The 21629-nt window shown below is 56.2% G+C and overlaps 2 protein-coding genes across 2 annotated transcripts in view; one reads left to right on the top strand and one right to left on the bottom strand.

Annotated features, from left to right (window-relative positions):
• The window catches only part of RASL12 (RAS like family 12), a 19663-nt gene extending 15963 nt beyond the window's left edge, over positions 1 to 3700 (bottom strand). Inside the window, exon 1 of the mRNA XM_017513046.2 lies at positions 1698 to 3700. Coding sequence (XP_017368535.1) covers positions 1698 to 1800 — 103 coding nt within the window. The 5' untranslated portion in view covers positions 1801 to 3700. The remainder of the gene's footprint in view (positions 1 to 1697) is intronic.
• Positions 3701 to 9359: 5659 nt separating this feature from the next.
• On the top strand, positions 9360 to 12515 carry KBTBD13 (kelch repeat and BTB domain containing 13). The gene has a single exon (XM_017513045.2). The coding sequence runs from the start codon at positions 9430 to 9432 to the stop codon at positions 10804 to 10806; it is 1377 nt and encodes a 458-aa protein (XP_017368534.1). The 5' UTR covers positions 9360 to 9429; the 3' UTR covers positions 10807 to 12515.
• The last annotated feature ends 9114 nt before the right edge of the window (positions 12516 to 21629 follow it).

Below are 21629 nucleotides of genomic sequence, written 5' to 3'. Positions count from 1 at the left end.
CAAGAAAAGGCTGAGCTCTTGAGGAAGCCATTCTTCCTTTCATTACTTTCCTCATCGTTCCAGAAAGCATTACAGCAGATGAGCAGAAGGATATAGGAGGGGAGGGGAGGGGCCTGATTAAGGGAAAGAGGAGGGGAGGGGAGGGGGGAAGGGAAGGGAAAGGGGAGGGAACGAAAGGCGGGGGAGGGAAGGTCAGGAAAGGAGGGAGGAGAGGGGAGGGGAGGGAAGGAATGGAGAGAAAAGAGAGAGAGAGAAAGGAAGGAAGAAAAGAGAGAGAAAGGAAGGTAATGTGATGCGTGTAATTCCAGTGCTTTGGGAGGCCAAGGCCGGGGGATTGAGACCAGCCTGGGCAATACACTGAGACCCTATCTCTAAAAACATTAAAAGTTAACCACGCATGGTGGCATGCCTGTAGACCCAGCTGAGGCTGGAGGAGGCTGAGGAGGAGGACCGCTTGAACTCAGGGGTTCGAGGCTACCGTGAGTCATGACTGCACACTGGAACTCCAGCCTGAGTGACAAAGCGAGACATGACACTGTCTTAAAAAAAAAAAAGAGTGATATTGTGAATAAAATCCTTGAGTCTTTTCTAGGATTCCTAACAGTGTCAGTTTGCAAACTAATACCAAGGGAATACATATTTTAAAATTCAAATTCTTTCTTTCATATAGTCACTGGTTAAACTGTACCAGTTACAGAGTTACGGATAACAATCTGATTTTCAAAGGGCAAATCTTTCAAAGGAAGGGGGTAATCCCTTCTGTAGGAAAATCAGATTCAGAGTCCCCTCTCTAACGGGGGTGGGGCTGGCTTCAAAATCACGGAGTAGGCCCCCAGTGTGTCTCACAGAACGCTCCGGGGAGGAAACCCACATCACTGATGGCTAAAATTGGAAAAACAGCCAATGGAGGACCCCCTCTGCCCTCCCTCCTTCCAGGAGTGACATAGTTCAGAGTTGACACAAATTATCTCAATGGAAGCCCAAGATCTTGGCTCATCAAGGACAATCCCAGGCACCTGGAACCCTAACCCAATGCGTTTCCAGAGAGCTGAGAGGGGTCTGGCTTGGAACAAACAGATTTGGTAAGAATGCACAACTTGTCCCAGAGTCCCAGGGAATGGGGGTGAGTGAGGGAATGGGCAGTCCCTGAGAAATCTCAATGGCCAGTGACTTCGCCAGCTGCCTTCCAAAGGGTGGGGGTGCGGAGGGGGGGGTTGGAGGGAAGTCTTCCCCAAGCCTAATCAGGGAGCAGCAAGGCTGCGACCGAACTCAAAGAGGGTCCCCGGGCGGGTGGGGGGAATCAGTGCCAACAGGTCCCCTTCGAGCCCGTCGCCAGGGCTGACTGCCGGCCCAGGGAGAGGGCCTGTGGGGGTAGGGGTTGGAAGGCTGGTGGGGGGGGACCGCAGAGAGAGGGGAGGGGCAGCAGGGCTCACAGACACGGAGGACAGGGACAGCGAGAAGGCACAAAGGGAGGGGCAGGCAGGGACAGAAGACAGACGGAGCCGCTGGGCGCGACGCCGAGCAGAGACAGGCCGGCAACAGGGAAACTGAGGCAAAGAAAATCACGGAGCCTTGTGCGGCCCACCTGGGCGAAGGCGGCTCCCCAGGCCGCGGGAAGGACCCGCCCCCACGGACACAGGGCGCGGCCCCCCCACCCCGGCCCCGCGCCCGGCGGCCCAGGGCCCCGCGCCACTCACCGGACTTGCCGGCCCCTCGGCGCCCCAGGATGGCCAGGTTGACCTCGAGGGGCGCGCTCTGCGGCCCGCTGCCCGCGCGGGGCTTCCCGAACACCGAGGACATGGCGCCGCCCCGGAGAGCCCCGCGCGGCCGCCCGCCCGTCGGGCCTGGAGAGCGGGACGCGCGCTTCCCCGGCGCCGGCCCCCGTCGGCGTCCGCGCCCTCGGCCCCGCGCACCCCGGCCGGCCGCCACCCGGGGGAGGAGGGGCCGGTGGCGCCGGGAGGGCGGGGCCGCCCGGACGCGACCGAGCGCCTTGTACGGGCTGCGGAGCCCCCCGCGGGGCGCGCTCGCTCGGCCCCCGGCGCGGGGAGGGAGCTCCGGCCGGCCGCGCCCCCACCGCGGGTCCCGGCCCCGGGGACCCAGCCCGTCGCCCTCCCGAGCGCACCCAGACCCTGCCGGGAAGGAGCAGAGCGAGGGAGCCCCAGGGCCGGGGGGTAGCGGGGAGGAGGTCTGCACTCCTCCCCAACCTCCCCCTCAATCTTTTCACCAGCAAGAAAATCCACCCCTCCCACTGTTCTACCGAGCGGGCTCCGCCTCCTCCTCCAGGAAGCTTTCCGGGTTCAATTCCAAGCTTGCCCGTTCTTTAGCTCAGCCTTGGCACTCCATGTCCCCAATCACATTATTCTGCCCTTTCCTGTGAAGACTGTAGTGGCCTCACTGCAGAACCCCGGCTTCCGGGAGGGGCGGTGGGGCAGAGAGAACCCCCCACTAAGATTTCAGGGACAATGTAGGTTCAGCTTCAAGAAACCTAATCCATCCTGAATTACTGTCTCTCCCTAACGGGAGCTAATGAGTTGCATGTGTTCGTAGCTTGTTGTGTAAATGGGGTATTTGTTCTAAAACCTGGCACTGCCTCTTGCCTACAGCAATTCTGGGATTAGTGGTGAGCCTGGCAGGGATCACCTGGTCATTCCCCTTGGGACTCAGGATAAATCTGGTCATACCGAAGACAGGCCAGAGGGCCCACACCTCGACCCTGGGCGCTTAGGATCTGGTGCTAGCTCCTTCCCTGGAGAGATCTTGGGCAAGCCACCTTGTTTCTTTGGGCTTTGGTATTCCCATCTATAAGTACTAAAGGAAGGGGAAATGAGCCACAATAGAGAGTAACAGAATCAGCCCTGGGCTCCAGGCCTGTGAACATTCTAGAACCCTGTGAGGCATCTCTTTGGGAGCACACTCCAGGCTAGAGCCGGGAAAGGCATGGGGGCCTCAGAGACCCCTCCCGGCAGCCCTTCTCCTCCTGCTTCCCCCAGATGATTAGCTCATCTACCCACCCACCCAGAGAGGAGCCATGGAAAACCAGTCTGCAGGCAGGGCCCAGGGTCAGAGCCGGACGGTAATAAAGTCTCTTCAACGGAGAACAATTATTTTCCTGGCCAGGACATGGATATTGACTCGGCCTAACTGTGTTTTGGGAGGATCATGGTAAACCAGCTGTGTTTTAAGGTATTGGGTGGAATTTGTTTAGATTACACTCTCAGGCCAGAATTAGTCATATAGCTAATGGCCAAGGATTTTCCTTTGAGTTGTAGGAGTTGAGAAAGTGGGAGCCAAGTTCCAGGCACATCCCTGGGCTGGCCCATCCTGTGAAGACAGACTGGTTCCAGATGGGGCCTGTGGGGATAAAACCAATCATCTCAATGGACCACTGCTGGAGACAGGGCTAGCTGTGGGCCTACACCGGCCCAGCTGCATGGAACCTTAAGCTCTGTGACTTTCCAGCTTCAGTGATGCTGGGATGTTACTTGACATCTATCTGGTCTCAGCTCCTCATCTGTAAGCTTAACCAACCAAGAGAGGGGAGCTGCAAGATTCTAGCTCAGTCTCAAGGTGAACTCTCTAACCATCTGACTGTCTGTAGTCAGAAAGGACTGCCTTTGGTGGAACTGAACCCCTCTCCCCTGACACTGGTAGCAACCAAGGGGGTGACCACTTTAAGAAAGCGTTGTAGAGGAGACTCCATCATGACTTGCTACGGTGCAGTAAGATGACCCTTAATTCTCTTCCAGCTTAGAGATTATTTGAGCTGGTGGCCAGCTGGTTGCTGGGACCCTCAGCTGTGACAGCTCAGTGCTCAAAGTCTGCCCCTCCTCTGAGGCTTTGGAAGAAAACAGTGCCCACCTCATCGCTGGGACCAGCCCTTCGCCATCCCGTTTCCTCACCTGTGAGCTGCTACTGTTAGACCCTGGAATAAGCTACTTTGCCCTTCTGGGCCTCAGTTCCTCATCTTTAAAATAAGGCCAAGCCTGGGCAACACTGTGAAACGCTGTCTCTAACAAAAACATATAAAAAAAAAATTAGCTGGGTATGGTGGTGTGCACCCATAGTCCCAGCTACAAGGGAGGCCACCGTGGGAAGGTAGCTTGAGCCCAGGTGGTCAAGGCTGCGGTAAGCTGTATTTGCACCGCTGCACTCCAGCCTGGGTGACGGGGCGAGACCTTGTCTCAAAATAAAACAGGGACAATATCAAGAAGTATATTAGATGACATGTGTTCTATCCAGAGCTTCAAGAAGTAGGGTAGTTCCCCGTCCTCCTCAGGATACAAATGGCACACATTTCTCATCCACCTACGAAGAAGTCACAACCGTTTGGTGACTTCTACACTAAACGTTTAGTGACATTTGTACACTTCAGGTCCAGAGAAAGGTTGTTCTGCTAGGGCAAGTAACCCAACTGTCCTTAGCCTCTATCCCCAGCCCCCATCCAGGGTCTCATAGGAGGCCCTGGGTACTCAAAATGCAGAGGATGTGGCACCAAGCCCAGCAGTGGGTATGCAGCAGGTGCTCACTCGATATCTCTGGAGTGGACGCTGGAGCAAACCTAGGTCTAGACATGTAGGGCCTGTGAGTTTTCCTGACGGCAGGGCCCACCCTTGCCACCCGTCCCCAGGAGCCACTTCACATAAAGCTAAGCTTTTGGTACCCTCTGGTGATGTGGCTGCCTCTTCTGGAGGCACAACATGACAACCATGGTAAGTTCAGATGTCAAAGCTGAGCCTTAGAAGCCAGATTCAAACGCCACTGGACAGATGAAGCACGGCAGCCTGAAGAGTTCGGGCAGCTTTTGTAAGGCAGGGGTGGTACCGGCATCAGAGCCCAGGCAGGAGTCCTGACTCCCAGTCCAGTGCTCTTCCTTCTCCAGGTCCAGGCAGTACAAGCCACTCACTACCCTGTGTGCAGAAACACCTACGTGCATCAGTAGCAAGGGCCAGGGCATTCCCATCAGACTTCAGAGCGGGGGGGTGTCTCCCAGGTCAAGGGTTATAGCTTCTCTATCAGACTGGAGACTCCCACAGGTTAGCGTCCCAGAGAGTCTACTTAACAGACACCTACTGTGTGCCAATCATTGTGGCTACAGGGTGAACAACACTAGGTCTGCGCTCTAGAAAGGCTGAGTCTGAGGCAGGCTCCTTTCTCCTTTCTTTGCCCCCATCCCCAGCCTCACACAGTGTGGGGGATGCAGAGTGGAGAGGGAGGTTGGTGCGGGGTCGAGCAGGGCCTGGGAACTCTGTGGGCTGCCCACAGCCGGGATAGTTCCTTGTCCTCTCCAAATCCCAGAGGGACACTCAGTGTCCGGGAGGAGGAAACTCTCCCCAGCTGCAGGCAACACCCCACTGGGGCCGTGGGGGTGGGACAAAAGGGCTGATCCTCAGCCCAGCCTTAGGAAAACATGACCCCCACCTTGGGTGACCCCCTCCCCACTGCCTGGCTGCTGAAGGTGGAAACTGGGTGTGTGCACAAGCCCCAGCCCACTCAAGGCAGGGCTGGACTTGGAAAAAATCAAGCCAAGAGCAAACTTCAGCCAGGAGGGGTTTGCGCTCCCTCCCCCTCCTGCTCTCTGGAGAGGGCCACGCAATGGTTCCATCTGGCTGTGTCTGCCAGTTACTAGGTGTCTGGAACAGGCCATCTGGGAGGGAACGATGGTCCCAGGACTATGCAGCAGCCCGGCCCCCAGCAGAAGGCAACTGTTTCCCTGCCCTGAGGCAAGACTAGTGCAGGTGAGGAGAGGCAGCTGGGGTCAGTGGGCTCGTGTTCAGTTCCCCCCACATCTCCATTCATAACCAAGGAAAAGCCCAGCTCATTTCTAGGCCTTTCTTTTCTCATCTGTGAAATGGGAACAGTCAGACACCCTCTCCCTTCCACTAAGGCCACCAGCGAGGAAGGACACAGTCAGGACACAGCACTGAGAGCCCACTGGTCCCCAAGATTGGGACTGTCATATCTGCTGCCTGGACATCCCAGGCCATTCAGCCAATATGCAGCCTTGGGGAAAGAGAGAAGCTGGCAGAGCGCCTGGGATAGTATTCGTGGGGGCTCCTGCCCACCCATCCCCCCATCTCCTCCTCCTCTTCCTGTCTGGTCCCTGGGGCAGAGAGTCAGAGATATTTCTGGCTGCCTCCTCCAGGCCTCTGGCTTCCCAGGCTCACACAAGTGGTCCCCACATCCCATCACTGCTTTGATGGAGTGAACTGGGTAGGAGTTCCCTAGCGGGGGAGGGGCACATTCCTGTTGAATCTGCAGATTCATACGTGATGATCTATGCGTATTCTAAGGGGGGAGAAACGTTGCCCTGCCCTTCTTCCCACCTTCTACTTGGTCATTGTGAGCCACTGATCCTCCTTAAGAAGGCCTGCAGGTAAGGATGGGGCAGCTGAACATCTGAATGGCAGATACCATTTTACACATGTCTGGGCCTCAGTTTCCTCACCTTAGAATAACGTGGCAGGTAGAGATAATCATTAAGCTCCATTCCATCCCCAGCTCCATTTTGGGACCGATAGTTTTAGCTGGTCACCCAGAAAAGTGCTCAGCAGTGGGAAAAGTGCCAGAGTGGGCAGCAGGAGGCCTGGGGCTGTCTGCCTCAAGCTACAAGACCCTGAGCACTTCCCTTTTCCCTCTGCCCCAGGTCCTCCACTGTAAGTGAGAGGATTGAACCATTACGAGCCTGCAGTGCCTTCCAAATATGCCCTCCTGACACAAGGTGACTGCCCAGCATTCATAGCACAGAGAGGCATCGGAGCACTGCGGTATAGCCCAGCACTTTGAGAGGCCGAAGAGAGTGGATCACTTGAGGTCAAGAGTTCAAGACCAGCCTGGCCAACAAGGTGAAACCTTGTCTCTACTAAAAATACAAAAATTAGCCAGGCGTGGTAGTGCATGCCTGTAGTCTTATCTACTATGGAGGCTGAGGCAAAAGAATCACTTGAACCCAATAGGCAAAGGTTGCAGTGAGCTGAGATCATGCCACTGCACTCCAGCCTGGGCAACAGAGTGAGACTCTTGTCTCAAAACAAACAAACAAACAAACAGACAAACCCAACCAAACAAAAAACCCAACAACAACAAAAAACACAACGGTATGGGCAGACCCTCTATCAGTCCCCAGCCTTTCTGGCAGCAGGGACTGGTTTTGTGAAAGACAGTTTTCCCATGGACGGTTTTGGGGATGATTCACGCACATTACATTTATTGTGCACTTTATTTCTATTATTATTATAACATATAATGAAATACTTATACAACTCACCACAAAGTAGAATCAATGGGAGCCCTGAGCTGCTTCTCCTGCAACTAGACAGTCCGATCTGGAGGTGATGGAAGACAGTAACAGATCATCAGGCATTAGTTAGGCTCTCATAAGGCCCAGGCAACCTAGATCCCTCCCATGCACAGTTCACGATAGGATTCACCCTCCAATGAGACTCTAATCCTGCTGTCACTGATCTGATAGGAGGCAGCGATCAGGCAGTAATGAGGATGGGGAGTGCCTGTAAACACACACGAAGCTTCACTTGTTCACTGCTCGCCTCCTGCTGCGTGGCCTGGTTCCTAAGGTCCGCGGCCCTGGGGTTGGGGACCCCTGCTCTAGAATCAGCCTGGCTGCGTTCCAGGCCTAGTTCTGCCACCCTCTGGCTATGTGACTAAACCTCTCGGCAATTCAGTCTCTTCATATATATTAAATAAGGCCATTAATAATTTCTAATTCAAAAGAGTTAATATAAAGTGGCTATAACAGTGCCTGACACACCATGCAATTTAAGTGTTAGCTATCATTTCAGGAAGCCCTTTTTCCCATCCACAGGCATATGATCCCCTAGGCAGCCCCACTTCCTTTTCCCAAGGCCTGGAGCCACGCAGCAAGTGTGGAATTCCCATTCCCATCCCAAGTCAGAGGCTTTATGGGATGCTCCTGCAAAACAGGGTTGCCATCCTTCCCATTTTTCAGAGAAGAAAACCAAGACTCAAAAAGAGATTGGACTGGCTCAGAGTCAGGGCCAGACGCCCAGGACAAATTAAAACCCTGGTCCTGGGCCCCAGTCTGGCCCAATGTATTTGCTCCATCTCTGCCTCATTCTCCAATTTGCCTGTCCCACTCCTCTCAGCTGAAGAGGTGGGCTGGGTATTCATTTTGCCTCAGTTTCTCCCTAGCAGAATGGCCCTGGACAAGTTACCTAAACTCTCAGCGTCATCCAGAATATTTCAGATGTTGTCCCAAGACTGTGAAATAGGTGTTATTATTGGCCCCATTTTATTTTTTTACTTTTATTTTTTTTGAGACAGAGCCTCACTCCTTTGCCTAGGCTGGAGTGCAATGGCGCTAGCTTGGCTCACTGCCACCTCAGCCTCCTGAGTTCACGCTACTGTCATGCCTCAGCCTCCCAAGCAGCTGGTATTACAGGCTAGCGCCACCATGCCCGGCTTTTTTTTTTTTTTTTTTTTAGACAGCGTCTCCTTTGTCGCCAGGCTAGAGTACAGTGGTGTAATCTCGGCTCACTGCAACCTCTGACTCCTGGATTAAAGTGATTCTCCTGCCTCAGCCTCCCGAGTATCTGGGATTATAGGCACGCGCCACCATGCCCAGCTAATTTTTGTATTTTTGGTAGAGATGGGGTTTTACCACGTTGGCCAGGATGGTCTCGGTCTCCTAACACCGTGATCCGCCTGCCTTGGCCTCCCAAAGTGCTGGGATTACAGACGTGAGCCACGGCGCCCGGCCATACATATATGTACATTTTGTATTTTTCATATAGACAGGAGTTCCCCATGTTGGCCAGGCTGGTCTCGAACTCCTTACCTCAACTCCTGGACAGCTCTTCCAGGCTGACCCCGCCCTGCTGGTGGAGCACCGCGGCTTCTTGGCTCTGGAATGCGGAAGGCGCACGCCGCCGAGGTGGCCTGGGCGTTCTGAGCGAGGGCAGCTTCCGTGCCCGCTGCACGTGTTCCCCCATCGGCCGAGCGACGGCGGAGGAGGGCGAACTGCTCAGGTGACCCACCCGCCTCAGCCTCCCGAAGTCCTGAGATTACCGACGTGAGCCGCCGTGCCTGGCCTGCCGGCCCCATCGGGAACAGGAGGAGCGGAGTGCGGACACGCGCACGAGGCCACACAGCTGGGAAGATGCAGGTGAAATGGGCACCTCCGCCGCGGCTCTCAGTGCGCCGCCGCGCTGCAGGTCACGGAATAGGGCCATTGCTACCATCTCTTCTAAGGAAACCAGTGACCGCGCCGGCCTCCGGATGCCCTCCGGGCCCGCGGCCATGCGGCCTGCGGGCCACCACATCACATGGCCGCACTATCTTTAGCCAGGGAGGGATATTTATAGCCCCCAGGGAAGCTCTTCGCTGGGGGAGCCCCAGCGTCGGTGGCCGGTGAACCCAAGGCCCCAGCGGCGGCCTGCGCCCCTCCCGCCAGCCATGCCGCGGGGCCCGGAGACCCCGGTGCAGGTGTGGGTGGGCGGCCAGCTGTTCCAGGCCGACCGCGCGCTGCTGGTGGAGCACTGCGGCTTCTTCCGCGGCCTCTTCCGCTCCGGCATGCGGGAGGCACGCGCGGCCGAGGTGCGCCTGGGCGCCCTGAGCGCGGGCGGCTTCCGTGCCACGCTGCAGGTGCTGCGCGGCGAGCGGCCGGCGCTGGCGGCGGAGGACGAGCTGCTGCAGGCCGTGGAGTGCGCCGCCTTCCTGCAGGCGCCCGCGCTGGCGCGCTTCCTGGAGCACAGCCTCACGTCGGACAACTGCGCGCTGCTGTGCGACGCGGCCGCCGCCTTCGGCCTGCGCGAGCTGTTCCACGGCGCCGCGCTCTTCATCCGAGACGGCGGGCGCGGGCTGGCCGGCGGGCTGGCGCTGCCCGAGGCCCGCGCCTACGTGGCGGGGCTGCGGCCCAGCAGCTACGTGGCGGTGAGCACGCACACGCCCGCGCCCGGCTTCCTGGAGGACGCGTCGCGCACCATGTGCTACCTGGACGAGGACGCGAACGCGTGGCGCACGCTGGCCGCGCTGCCGCTGGAGGCCAGCACGCTGCTGGCCGGGGTGGCCACGCTGGGCAACAAGCTCTACATCGTGGGCGGCGTGCGCGGCGCCAGCAAGGAGGTGGTGGAGCTGGGCTTCTGCTACGACGCGGAGGGCGGCACGTGGCGCCGGTTCCCCAGCACGCACCAGCCGCGCTACGACGTGGCGCTGGCCGGCTTCGACGGCTGCCTCTACGCCATCGGCGGCGAGTTCCGGAGGACCCCCGTCAGCTCCGTGGAGCGCTACGACCCGGCCGCCGGCTGCTGGAGCTTCGCGGCCGACCTGCCGCAGCCGGCCGCCAGCGTGCCGTGCGCCCAGGCGCGTGGCCGCCTCTTCGTGTGCCTGTGGCGGCCGGCCGACACCACCGCCGTGGTGGAGTACGCGGCGCGGGCTGACGCGTGGCGGCCGGTGGCCGAGCTGCGGCACCCGCAGAGCTACGGCCACTGCATGGTGGCACACCGCGACAGCCTCTACGTGGTGCGCAACGGGCCTTCGGACGACTTCCTGCACTGCGTCATCGACTGCCTCAGCCTGGCCACGGGCCAGTGGACGTCGCTGCCCGGCCAGTTCGTCAACAGCAAGGGAGCGCTCTTCACGGCCGTGGTGCGCGGCGACACCGTCTACACGGTCAACCGCGTGTCCACGCTGCTCTACGCCATCGAGGACGGCACCTGGCGGCTGCTCAGGGAGAGGGCCGGCTTCCCACGGCCGGGCTCCTTGCAGACCTTTCTCCTGAGGCTGCCTCCTGGCGCTCCTGGGCCTGGGGCTTCGACAACGCCAGAGCTGTGAGCTCGGGGCCGGCTTGCGGAGGGAGAAGACGCCCAGCTCGTCCCTAAGCTGTGGCTGAGCGTGCGAGGCCGGCCTCAGGACTAGCTGGCCACTTCCCTCTTTCCACCGAGACACCCAGGTCTGCTGCCTTCTGAGGGTGTGGACGTGTTTAAGAAGCTCAGGGAGCAGCGACGATGCCCTCAAATGACTTGTGCTCTGCTGAGAGCGGGTGGGTCACAGTGTCACCGAAAAGGGTCCGGGGAGTTGGGATTCGAATAACCCAGGCTTGTATAAAATGGACTATGACTGAGCATGGCTGGGAGTGACTTCAGTGATGCTAATCAAACTGCCAATAGTAGGCAAGAATTAGGCGCCTAGTGTATGCGCAGTGCAGTGTTATGCCTAATGAGAGCTGTACTTGCCACACAGGGATCCAGGAAGCTTAGAGGGTAGCCCAGAAAAAGGTCTTAACGGTTACAGAGCAACAAAAAGGTTTACACACACTTGTCTTGATCCACAGAAGTGAGAGCAACATGCAAAAAGTTTTAAAACCACCTACAGTATAAGAAAGTGCTGAAGAAATCAGGGCAAAGGGAAAATAGGAAGAGGAAAATACGTAACTCCAGAAAGGAGGAGAGTGTGCAAACTCTGTGGAGGAGATGCACAGGATACCATTAGCTGCTGAAAGGGGAGGCTCAGACCACAGAGGCTGAGAGCTCAGAAGAGAAGCAGGGTTGGAGCAGGCTGGAGCAGATGGGGAGGGGCTCTGCAAATCCACCCACACTGGCAGAGCGGCAGTAGGTGGGGCATCTGGAGAGGGGGTGAGGCTGGGCCAACTTGTAGCAGATAGTGACTGAACTGAGCTTGGAGTGAGACCTGTAGGGATGACAGAGGATTCTCCACGTTCCCTTTTGGGACCCTTAGTATAAGTCCTTGCCCACCCCCTTCTGGCCATCGCCATGGGGGCAGTGGACTGTTAGCCCGCATGACTTCAGGTCTCTCAAGGTATGAGCCAAATCCTGCCTTATCCTCCTCAGTTGTAGCCCTTCCTTCACATTCTACAGGTTTGTTCACTTCCTGCCATATTCTGCCCTTCCCCTGGCAAGAATGCCTTGTCTCTTTCCCTGTCAGCGCTATACCATCCTCCTCTGTGCAGCATTGGCCGACCTGGGCTGCCTGCATTGTTCATTGGACCCCCGGCTGTAACATCATTGTGTGTGCACAACCGCGTTTGCAGATTGTAAGGACGGAGATCCTGTTAACTGAGCTGGGGTACTTCCCTGCCCCTGATTAAAATAATGATGATGTCTTGAAAGAGCACAGGCTACAGAGGCCACTGGTTAGGAACCTATTGCTGACCTCTGTTGTTGGTTGGGGACTTTCATTCCTTCATCAAAATCCTCAGCTCTGGCTTCTGGGCAGCTGCCTGTCCCAGCCCTCTCTAGCGTCTCTGTGGCCTTGGGAAGACTTCTCTGGGTGGTCCTGATTGGTCTCCATCACCCAGGACCTGAGGCCCATAGGGAGTCTTGGCCTCATCAGAAGTGGAGAATGCAGTATCGGTATGGCACCTCCTGGAGCAAGGAGGTTCATGTCAGGGCTGCCCCTAGCAGCCTCTTCTCTTGGCCTGTGTCCCAAGCCTGGAGAATGCTGTCCTCAGAAGCCTGGAACCTTCCAGCCCTGGAGTAGCCTAGTCTGATTAGTCTCAACAATAAACCCTGACTTTTGCAACTTGTGAATGATGTGCAAGGTACTTTCACATCCGTCTTTCCCCTCCAGATCTACCTTGAGCCTCGAACTTGGGTACTCTCTTCTTGTAGCAGAAGCTGACCCCCTAGCCCAAAGCCAGACAGCATAGCTGCAGAGCTCCTCACCTGTGGCTCTATCAACGAGACTGGGTCTCGTTCTGTCACTCGGGCTGGAGTGCAGTGGTACAGTAACAACTTACTGCAGCCTTGACCTGCAGCCTTGACCTCCCCACCTTAGCCTCCTGAATAGCTGGGACTACAGGTGCACACCACCACAGCTAGCTAATTTTTATAAAATTTTTTGTAGAGGTAGGGTCTCACTGTGTTGCCCAGGCTGGTCTTGAACTCTGGGCTCAAGCAATCCTGCTGCTTGGCCTCCAAAAGTGCTGGGATTACAGGCATGAGCCACTGTTATCTGGCCTCAAAGTGAAATTTTTATCACAGGTTAAAGATTTATTTAATTCACATAGAACCAAAAAGAATGGCAAAGCTGATTGTAAAGAGCATTTGAGAGACAGATTTGTATATTTAGTTGGAAGAGACATACTGAAATACGTTTGCTAAGTTAGAAAGCTGGTGCATGCCTTACAGAATAAAAGCATGATTGTTTTCGTTCTCCGCTGAGCAAAAATCCTTTGTATCTTCACATACATGCACATACGTATTTGTGCGCATGCCTATAAGTTAGCATGTAACTTCACAAAGTCTGCGCTCTGTGGTAAATTGTAAGGCAAAGGTACATTCCCCTTGAAAATTAACTCTTCTCTGATCAACCCTGTCCCAAGGTGACATTGAAAGGAAATAGTCCTCCTTTTGCCTCACTTTCAAGTTACGGATAATTTTTCATCACAGTGCAGAGCGTTTTCCTCCTTGCTGGTGCCTCCTGACCAGTGCCAAATGCCTGAGACTTGCCACGTCGTGTTCCATCAGCTTGCAGTCTCTGTCATCCCACAGGACTGTCTGTACTTGGGCTGCTCAGCCGCGGCCTGCTGGCTCCGCGCATTTGGTGTTCTTCATCCAGGGCAGCCCTTTCTGAGATGGCTTTTCTGCATAATAGTAACGCAGTGTTCACAGAGAGCTTTCCCACAGTGGACTTACTTGAGCTTTTAAGAATTTTAAGTGGTAGTTTGGCAACACCCCTACTCCCGCAGCTTAGTGGAGGAAAAAAGCTCAAAGGCCCTGTGATTAGAAGAGGCTCCTTAGGAAGTGGCAGAACTTGGCTGTGAACCCAGGGCCATAGGGCCTCCTTCCATCTTAGGAAGTGTGGGGAGGCTTTTGTAACCCAGGCCACCTTCTCCTCTGCCTAAGGGTCCGCACAGTTAAGGCTTTACTCCACCCACAGCCAGCGTGTGTCACCACTGCCCGCCACCCTCAGCAGGGATGGTGACCATGCCTGGGGTGCAGGTGAGGAAACCAGCAGAAAGCCAGAATGGCTCACTCAGTCATACAGCCAGTTAAGGGGAAGAGCAGGTGCTTGAACCCAGGACTTGAGATTCTCAGCCTCTCATTCCCCGCCACCTCAGTTTGACTACTGCCTGAAGGTGTGGGGGCACAAACCAGGTGCAGCTGGGCAAATTACAGAACACTTTGGCGTTACTGAGCTCAGAGGGCTGCGTTTGAAATCTCTGTCCCAGCCCAGAGCTTTACTCTGAGAAGTCCGTCCTTCCAGAGAGGTCACCCACACAGCTTAAAGCTGCAGGGAGCGTATTCCTGAACCTGGTGGCAGCCCTGCAGCCCAACTCTCTAGAGCCCTCTCCAGTCTTCCACAAATGTTCTTCTTGCCCCTGAGTCCAGATACCCTGCACCCCAGGCCTTCCTCTCCCTGAAACCATCCCATCTGGTTTGCACTGTCTATCTGGCAGAGGTAGAGAAGCTGCCTCCCCCCACCCCCCATCCTCCACCCAGGGCCTGCTTCCTTGCTGGCTTCTCTTCAGTGTGCTCACGGGGCAGCCAGAGCCATCCTAATGCAACAGAGCGCCACTCAGAGCGTGGTGCTCCCCTCCGAAAGACAAAGTCCTTCCTTTCAGACTCTCCCTCCCTCTTTCCTCCCTGACTGCATCTCCTCCGCTCCTCTCTGGTCTCATGGCTCTTCAGATGCACCAGGCACACCCCCGGCTCAGGGCTGTGGCGGGTGCCCCTCTGCCTGCGCACCGCCTCACTTAGAGCACCCCGCCTCCTGCAGGTCTTGGCTCAGATGTCGCTTTGATCCCGCGGCCTGTCCTGACCTTGTTACTTAAAATCTACTTCTCCCTTCTCTTACGTGCCCTCCTCCCTTTTCCTATTTTCCTCCATAGCATTTAGCATCACCTTCCATGCTGTCTTTTCACTTGTTTGCTGTTTGTTTCCTCCTATTAAAATTTGAGCTCCATGAAGGAAGAGGTTGTTTTCTGTTTTGCTCACTGCTCCCTCATCAGGACCCAGAACAATGACTAGAACATAGTGGGCAGCTTAAGAGATGATTTATATAGTAGGGACTTAAGAAATATTTGTTGAATGAATGAATGGTACTCAATGGATGTCAGTTGAAAGAATGAATTAATCAACTGATCGACTGATCAATTTCCTTCACTGATCTTCCAGTGAAGGAAACTCCCTAGAAGAGATACAGAGAAAGACTCTCAGATTTCAGAGGACAGGGGTATCATTTCTGGCAGGGCTGTGGCAGGTGGCCAGGGAAGGCTTTTCTGTAGAGGTGACAAGCTGCCAAGTTCACAGTACACCCTGGGAAGCATGGGATCTGAGAACAGCAGCAGCTCACGGGTCGCATCCCTTCTTCCAAAGGAAGGGAGGAAGCTGGGATTGGAAATGCTAATCATCCTGTGAAGAATGGCTCCTCTTGGCGGTGGAATACACACAGGGCTGGTCTGTTTATTTTCCTTTGGCCCCAAGCAGCCGGGCCTCTTTTTCATCCTAATTGCTTTGCTTCAAGTTGCTGTCACATCCCAGGAACAGCAGCAAATTAACTGTGCTGGTGGGAGACACAGCCGTCAGAAGACAGGCTGCCCCCAGCATGCCGGTAATGGGCATGGGATACGGGACCCCCAGGAGGAGGTCTTGTCCCAGCAGTGCCCTCTGCAGCCCCCATGATTCTGCCCCAGCTGGACTGGGGAAGCACAAAAAGAGGGAGCCCTTCTCTCTGGCATCCGAGTAACTAACAAAGGGAAAATGGGCCTTCAGGGTCTTGGGGCAGGGTAGAAGCCTCTAGTTCCACCCCTCTCTTCACAGGGAAGGAAAACAAGGTCGTGGGTTGGGGGCAAGCAACTTTCCTGGAGACACAGCAATGCAAGTGGACCACCCACACTAAAGCCTACGTCTCTGGAATCCTCCTCCCAGTCCGAACATGCTATTTCCTGTGCTGCCTTCCAGGGCACTCACGAGGGAGCTTCCCCATGGTGACCCATCATCAGGCTGCCCTCCCTGATTCCAGGCTTCCATCCTCATTTTTTCTAGGAAAGTTCCTCTACACGCACACCCCATTCAACACAGATTCAGCGGATATAGACAAAGGAGTTAATCTCTAATGGTATTTGGGCACCTGGGCCCTTCAGATCACACACTCATGCATGTGCGCGCGCGCACACACACACAATTTTGCCAACTCTACAGGAGGTCAGAAACCACTGGGCCAGCATGCTTCTCTTTCCAGGTAACGTATTTTCATCCTAACTGTGGCCTTAGATATGCCTGACTGCAAAGTCCTGATTAGCAAAGAGAATTTCAGGTGCTCAGAGAGAGCGCTAACACTAGGCTGCGTGGAAGTGAGGGACTGAGGACTCTGTAGGTGCCACTGTGCGGACGCCAGTGCTGCCTCGCTGCTGGCTGACTCTGCGGTCAGACCCTGGCTCTGGCAGCAACTTCTCTTTGGCCATGGGTAAATCCCGGAAAGTTGCTGAAATGAAAGAATGAAGGTGTCTCGACTCTAACCAGAGTTGGTGATTCCAGGAGGGTGGTCCTGAGGGTGAAATAAGAGCTTCTAACCAGCGTGTGCAATCCTCACCTCCCCAGTTCCTTCCCCTGCCTTCTCTTCACACTTGCCCTCCACACGTTATGATACCCTTACTGTGGGGAAAGCAGGTTTGGTGAACGGACCGTGTTCCTGCTGTCTGTGCATATCACTCCTGACACGGTAGGATGGCATCCAGGGGACCTGGGCCCGTATTCCAGCTCCATCACCTGCCACCTGTGTGATGCTGGGCAAATGGAGATGATGGTGAAAGACTGTTACAGAGTCTCTTGTGCAGAAGCTGTGACGTACCTGTGGTGGGGCCCGAGAAGTAGGCTGAGTCTGAGTATGAAGAGCTTTGACTGCCAGGCTGGAGGTCTTGAGCTTTATTCTGTAGGAAGTGGGAAGCCATGGCAAGTTTTTGAGGCGGTGAGTGTCACGGACAGAGCTGCTTTTGTATTCAGATAGCAAGCCCAACGTCCATCCCTGGGTTGGTGGCTCCTGCTCGTCCCTCCAGATCAGCTCCTTTCTCCTCCTGCTCTGTGCCCCAAGAGGTGGTCCTGTCTGGGTGATATCACTGGGCTCCCTTGACTGGCTTCCAGTACAGAGCAGCAGCAGGTGGGAAGTGGGAGGGCCGTAGAGTCAGGAACTTAGTTCCCGGCTCCCTCCCTGCAGGGCGCTCTTGCACTGAACTTTTTCCTTCACTGACTCAGTCCCTGCCACTGTCGGGTGGTCCTTTCCTTACTGCCTTCTCAGTCTCAGGCCGAGGTGGCTGCCCGCTTCCCTCCTGCCCCCGCCCAGGAGTGGGGGAGCCCTGAGCTCACTAACCTTGTGCTGTCCCTTAGGGGCCCTCAACCCTGTGTGGACAGCCTTTTCCTCAACCCTCCTCTAGTGACCTGATTTTTGAGTGTGCCATCTCTTTCCTGCCAAGACCCTGCAGGACACTTGCCCTGTCCCCTCTGACCCTCAGCTTTCTGGGCCGTGTCACCGAGTGGCTTGGCTGGGGCTGCTCATCTCAGTGCCACGGCCTGATCACACAGTTATGGGAACCAGAGGCGGTACCTCTGTGACCCGAAGCCAGGGCCTTGCCTCCCAAGCCAGTTGAATTTGGGGGGAGAAAACTGACCTTTAGAAGCTTTCTGCAGAGTGGCTGGGAATAGAAATAGAACCCAGATACATGGAGCTCCAGGGTGCAGAGCTTCTGTCACCGGCTACCAAATGACGGGCCAGGTAGGCCTGCAGCCCGGCCTCTAGGGAGGGCCTGGCTCTCCTCCATTACCAGATTTATCCAAGAGGTCCTGCCAGGTACATAGAGGGACCTGGGGAATCCTTGCTCCAGGCCCAGCGCTGCCACCTGTTTGCTGGGTGACGTGGGGCTGGTTGCATCACCTTTCCGAGCCCCAGTTTATATCTGTGGTTGAGATGTGTCTGGTGCATATCTTTGCTGTGGGATCCGGTGGGTGAACACGTGTGCGGGCTCATTGTGAAGGGGCCAGTGTAGTGGCACAGAGGCCCCAGCTGCAGTGCAGACTTTCTGGATTCCAGTCCAATTCTAATACTTTCTGCCTGTGTGATCTTGAGCAGTTGCTTAACCTCTCTGAGCCTCAGGTGGGCATCTGTCAGTGAGGACAGCAGAACCTATACTGAAAGGGCTGTTGTGAGAGCAGATGAGAGAGCACAGACAGGGCGTGGAGCAGGGCCTGGCCCTCAGGAAGTGTCCGTGAACCAGAAACCTCCCTGCCCTCAGGCATGGGCAGTGCCGTGTCTTGGCAATAGCAGTCAGTCTGACTTCAGATGGAGAAGGCAATTAATGACTGCTTGGTGTAGCTGGGAGCCCCAGAGAGGAGTTTTGGCCTTGAAAGCATCTGCCGTCATTCCTCCTGATTAGGGCATTGTCTGCAGAATATAATCCTGGGGACCATGGCTGCTGCACCCTCTGGTGGAGGGAGCAGGATGCTGGGTGGAGGGGCAGGCAAGTGAGTCTTCTCACCTGGCCTGTGCAGGCGGCCTCCCTAGTGCAGGGTCTGACTGAAGATCCAGATGCTGAGAAGGTGGCGTCCCTGTGACCCACGGGCCCCAGCCCTGTAACTGAGGTCCCTGCAGTGATGGGGAGCTAAATCCGCTTCTCTTAGGTTTAGTCTCCTACCTTGAAACCCCAAAACAGCCCTGGATCGCTTCTAGGTGGTCTCATGGGCCACCTGCCCCCACCAATTCTGGGGTTGGTGTGACAAAGCAAAGCTCCTCATCACAGGGACAAGGAGGTGGCTTCCTTGCCCAGTAGCACCCACCGCTCTCCTCAGAGCTCAGCCTACTCCACCACCAAGGGTGGCCATGCTGCTTGGCCTGCTGCAGGGCGGCAGCTGTGCTTGCCTCTGCTTGCCTTGCTGCCATACAAAAGGTGCTGTGTGGTCCCCAGAGGGGCACAGCACAGGGGACGTGAACCAGCTGGAACCTCGCTCGCTTCCATGGGCACCAGGGGACCTGTGCAGATCAACACCAGGACCCTCCGGTTGTCCTTCCAGGCTCTGAGGGCTGGGTTCTGAAGAACGGGGGTGGCAACCTCACTTTCCTTCCCTGTGAAGAGAGGGGTGGAACTAGAGGCTTCTACCCTGCTCCAAGACCCTGAAGCCCAACAAAAGGCCCATTTTCCCTTTGTTAGTTACTCGGATGCCAGAGAGAAGGGCTCCCTCTTTTTGTGCTTCCCCAGTCCAGCTGGGGCAGAATCATGGGGGCTGCAGAGGGTACTGCTGGGACAAGACCTCCTCCTGGGGGTCCCGTATCCCATGCCCATTACCGGCATGCTGGGGGCAGCCTGTCTTCTGACGGCTGTGTCTCCCACCAGCACAGTTAATTTGCTGCTGTCCCTGGGATGTGACAGCAACGTGATTTCCCGGAAATCACCTCACTAGTGGTCATCCCAAGCACTAGAGCTTCCTTGAATCTGTTCTGGTGGGTCTTTTGACCCAGGTCAGGGACAACCCCTTGGAAGGCAGCTCCCTTTCAGCATGGGCCACTCCTCGGTGACCCCTGGGCTGCCCTTCCTCGCTGCCCTTTTCTTCAGCAAGCACTCCGTGCATCTCCGCTAACAGAGAGCTGTGCCAGGCACAGGGGCAGGGAGACAAGCCAGGCTCAGCCCTGTCCCCAGAGCCTCACAGTAGCAGGAAGGAGGCAGCCAGCCCCTGCAGCAGTTAGGACCACAAGGCGAGTTCCCTGATGGAGTCAGCATCCCTCCTGGTGGCAGCCTCAGCCCAAGCTTCCCTCATCCAGCTTAAGAGACCTTCCTCCGGGTTCGCAGGGAGACAGGACCCAGTCTCCACCCCACCCGCCGCCTTTACTCATGTTCTCTTGCACCCAGTAGGGTGCTTGGGTTGTCAGCAAGGGAAACCTTTGGCTAAGGTCAGGAGAACAGGACCTTACTGGAAGGACTTTGGGGAGCTCAGCGCTCCCTGAGAAGGCCAGAGCACCTGGCCGGAAATGGACAGTCCACAGCATCAGGAGCTGCTCACTGTCCCTCTGAGGCCGCCTCAGAACATGTGTACTCAAGATTCCAGCGCTCCAGCCTGGCATCGGACTGGCCCTGTGTGGGCACCATGTGCCCGGTCCCTGGACAGAGGACCACAGGGCGCTCTGACTAACAACACAAGAAGATGGTCTACAACCGGGGGAGGGTCAACTCTGCCAACTACACTGGGTGTCACTTAAGAATAAGGGGAAATGAGGCCAGGCGCAGCGGCTCACACCTGTAATCACAGCAGTTTGGGAGGCCGAGGTGGGCAGATCAAGAAGTCAGGAGATGAGACCATCCTGGCCAACATGGTGAAACAATAGGCGTGGTGGGCACCTGTAGTCCCGGCTGCTCGGGAGGCTGAGGCAGCGGAATCGCTTGAACCCGGGAGGCGGAGGTTGCAGTGAATCGAGATTGCACCCCTGCACTCCAGCCTGGCGACAGAGTGAAACTCTGTCTCAAAAAAATAACAATAATAAGGGGAAGTGGCCCACACAGGGCCTGCTGGAGTGCTTGGAATCGTTCAGCTGCTGGGGTATTTGGGATATGTGGCTAAGTCACGCCCTGGGGCTGTCTGTCCTGGCTCCCTGGCTCCCTGGCTCCCAAGTACCCTGGCATTCATCCTTCTGCCTTCATCTGGCACCCAGTTAATGTCTCTGCTCAACCTGGAAACATTTTCTTAACGACAAAAAAAATAAAATCATAGGTTAAAAATCTCGAGCAGTAAAAGAGCAGATGACGTTGCGTGGGCAGCCGCCCAGAGGGCACAGAACGCACGTCTCCTGAGCGGGTGGCCTTATAAGGACAGGTTCAGGAGGAGAACGGGCAGGAGGGAGGGCCACCCACCAGGAGAGTAGGAGGCTGGGGTAGGGGTGGGTGCCCCCGCTGGGCTGAGTGTGGAGCCAGCAGGGTGCCTGGCCAGGACCTGACTCCACAGAGGGCCTTGGCTGTGCACAAGCTGTAGAGGCCCTTGGGGGGCCAAAGCCTGCCTGTCCCTCTGCCATCGCTGTCACCACCAGCGCAGGCACTCACCTGCTCTCAGCCAGCTGCCACGAAAACCTACCTGCCAGCCTCAGCCTGGGAACCCCTCCCTCCAGGGAAGGGGCCATTTCCCATCCTTCACCCCACCTTCCCCAACTCCCGGGCCCAGCTGGCCTGGTGTGCAGTAAGGTTTGTGGGGTGACAGAATTAGGGATGAAGGGCTCTCTGGTGGGGTTTTGGCTCATCACCTGGGCTGCAGCACCTGGAACTCAGGGTAGCGTCTTCTCTCCTCAGAGGGCCCAACGTGGGGCTGAGGAGGTGGGTAGGGCTAGGCGGTCAGTTTTTTCCCTGCCCAGGATCACCTTTGTCCCCAGTGTGAAGACACCCATACCGTCAACTTCCTCCTGATAGGGTGGAAGGGTTTCACTCCCCCGATGTCAGTGTGTGTGTGTGTGTGTGTGTGTGTGTGTGTGTGTGACTGACAGTGTGTGTTCCTGGGAGATTCCTGGTTGTCTCTGCATTTTTTCTGACTCCAGCATTACTAGGATTAAAGATGTGGCCCTTGGGACCTGAGGGTGAGCAGAGGGGTGCCCCGGGAGGTGCTGTACTGAGGGAAGGGCTCTGGAAGCCTTCCCAAGCCCTCATTAGGAAAGATCCTTCCCTGAGCTTC

Source organism: Cebus imitator, unplaced genomic scaffold (assembly GCF_001604975.1).
Source record: "Cebus imitator isolate Cc_AM_T3 unplaced genomic scaffold, Cebus_imitator-1.0 Scaffold485, whole genome shotgun sequence".
Classification (NCBI taxonomy): Eukaryota; Metazoa; Chordata; class Mammalia; order Primates; family Cebidae; genus Cebus; species Cebus imitator.
The sequence above is the reverse complement of the archived record's forward strand: the minus strand, read 5'-3'. Positions and strand labels throughout refer to the sequence as shown.

What these genes read in the sequence shown, in the direction of transcription:
- KBTBD13 (XM_017513045.2), top strand. Translation starts at nt 9,430, where the DNA reads ATGCCGCGGGGCCCGGAGACCCCGGTGCAGGTGTGGGTGGGCGGCCAG.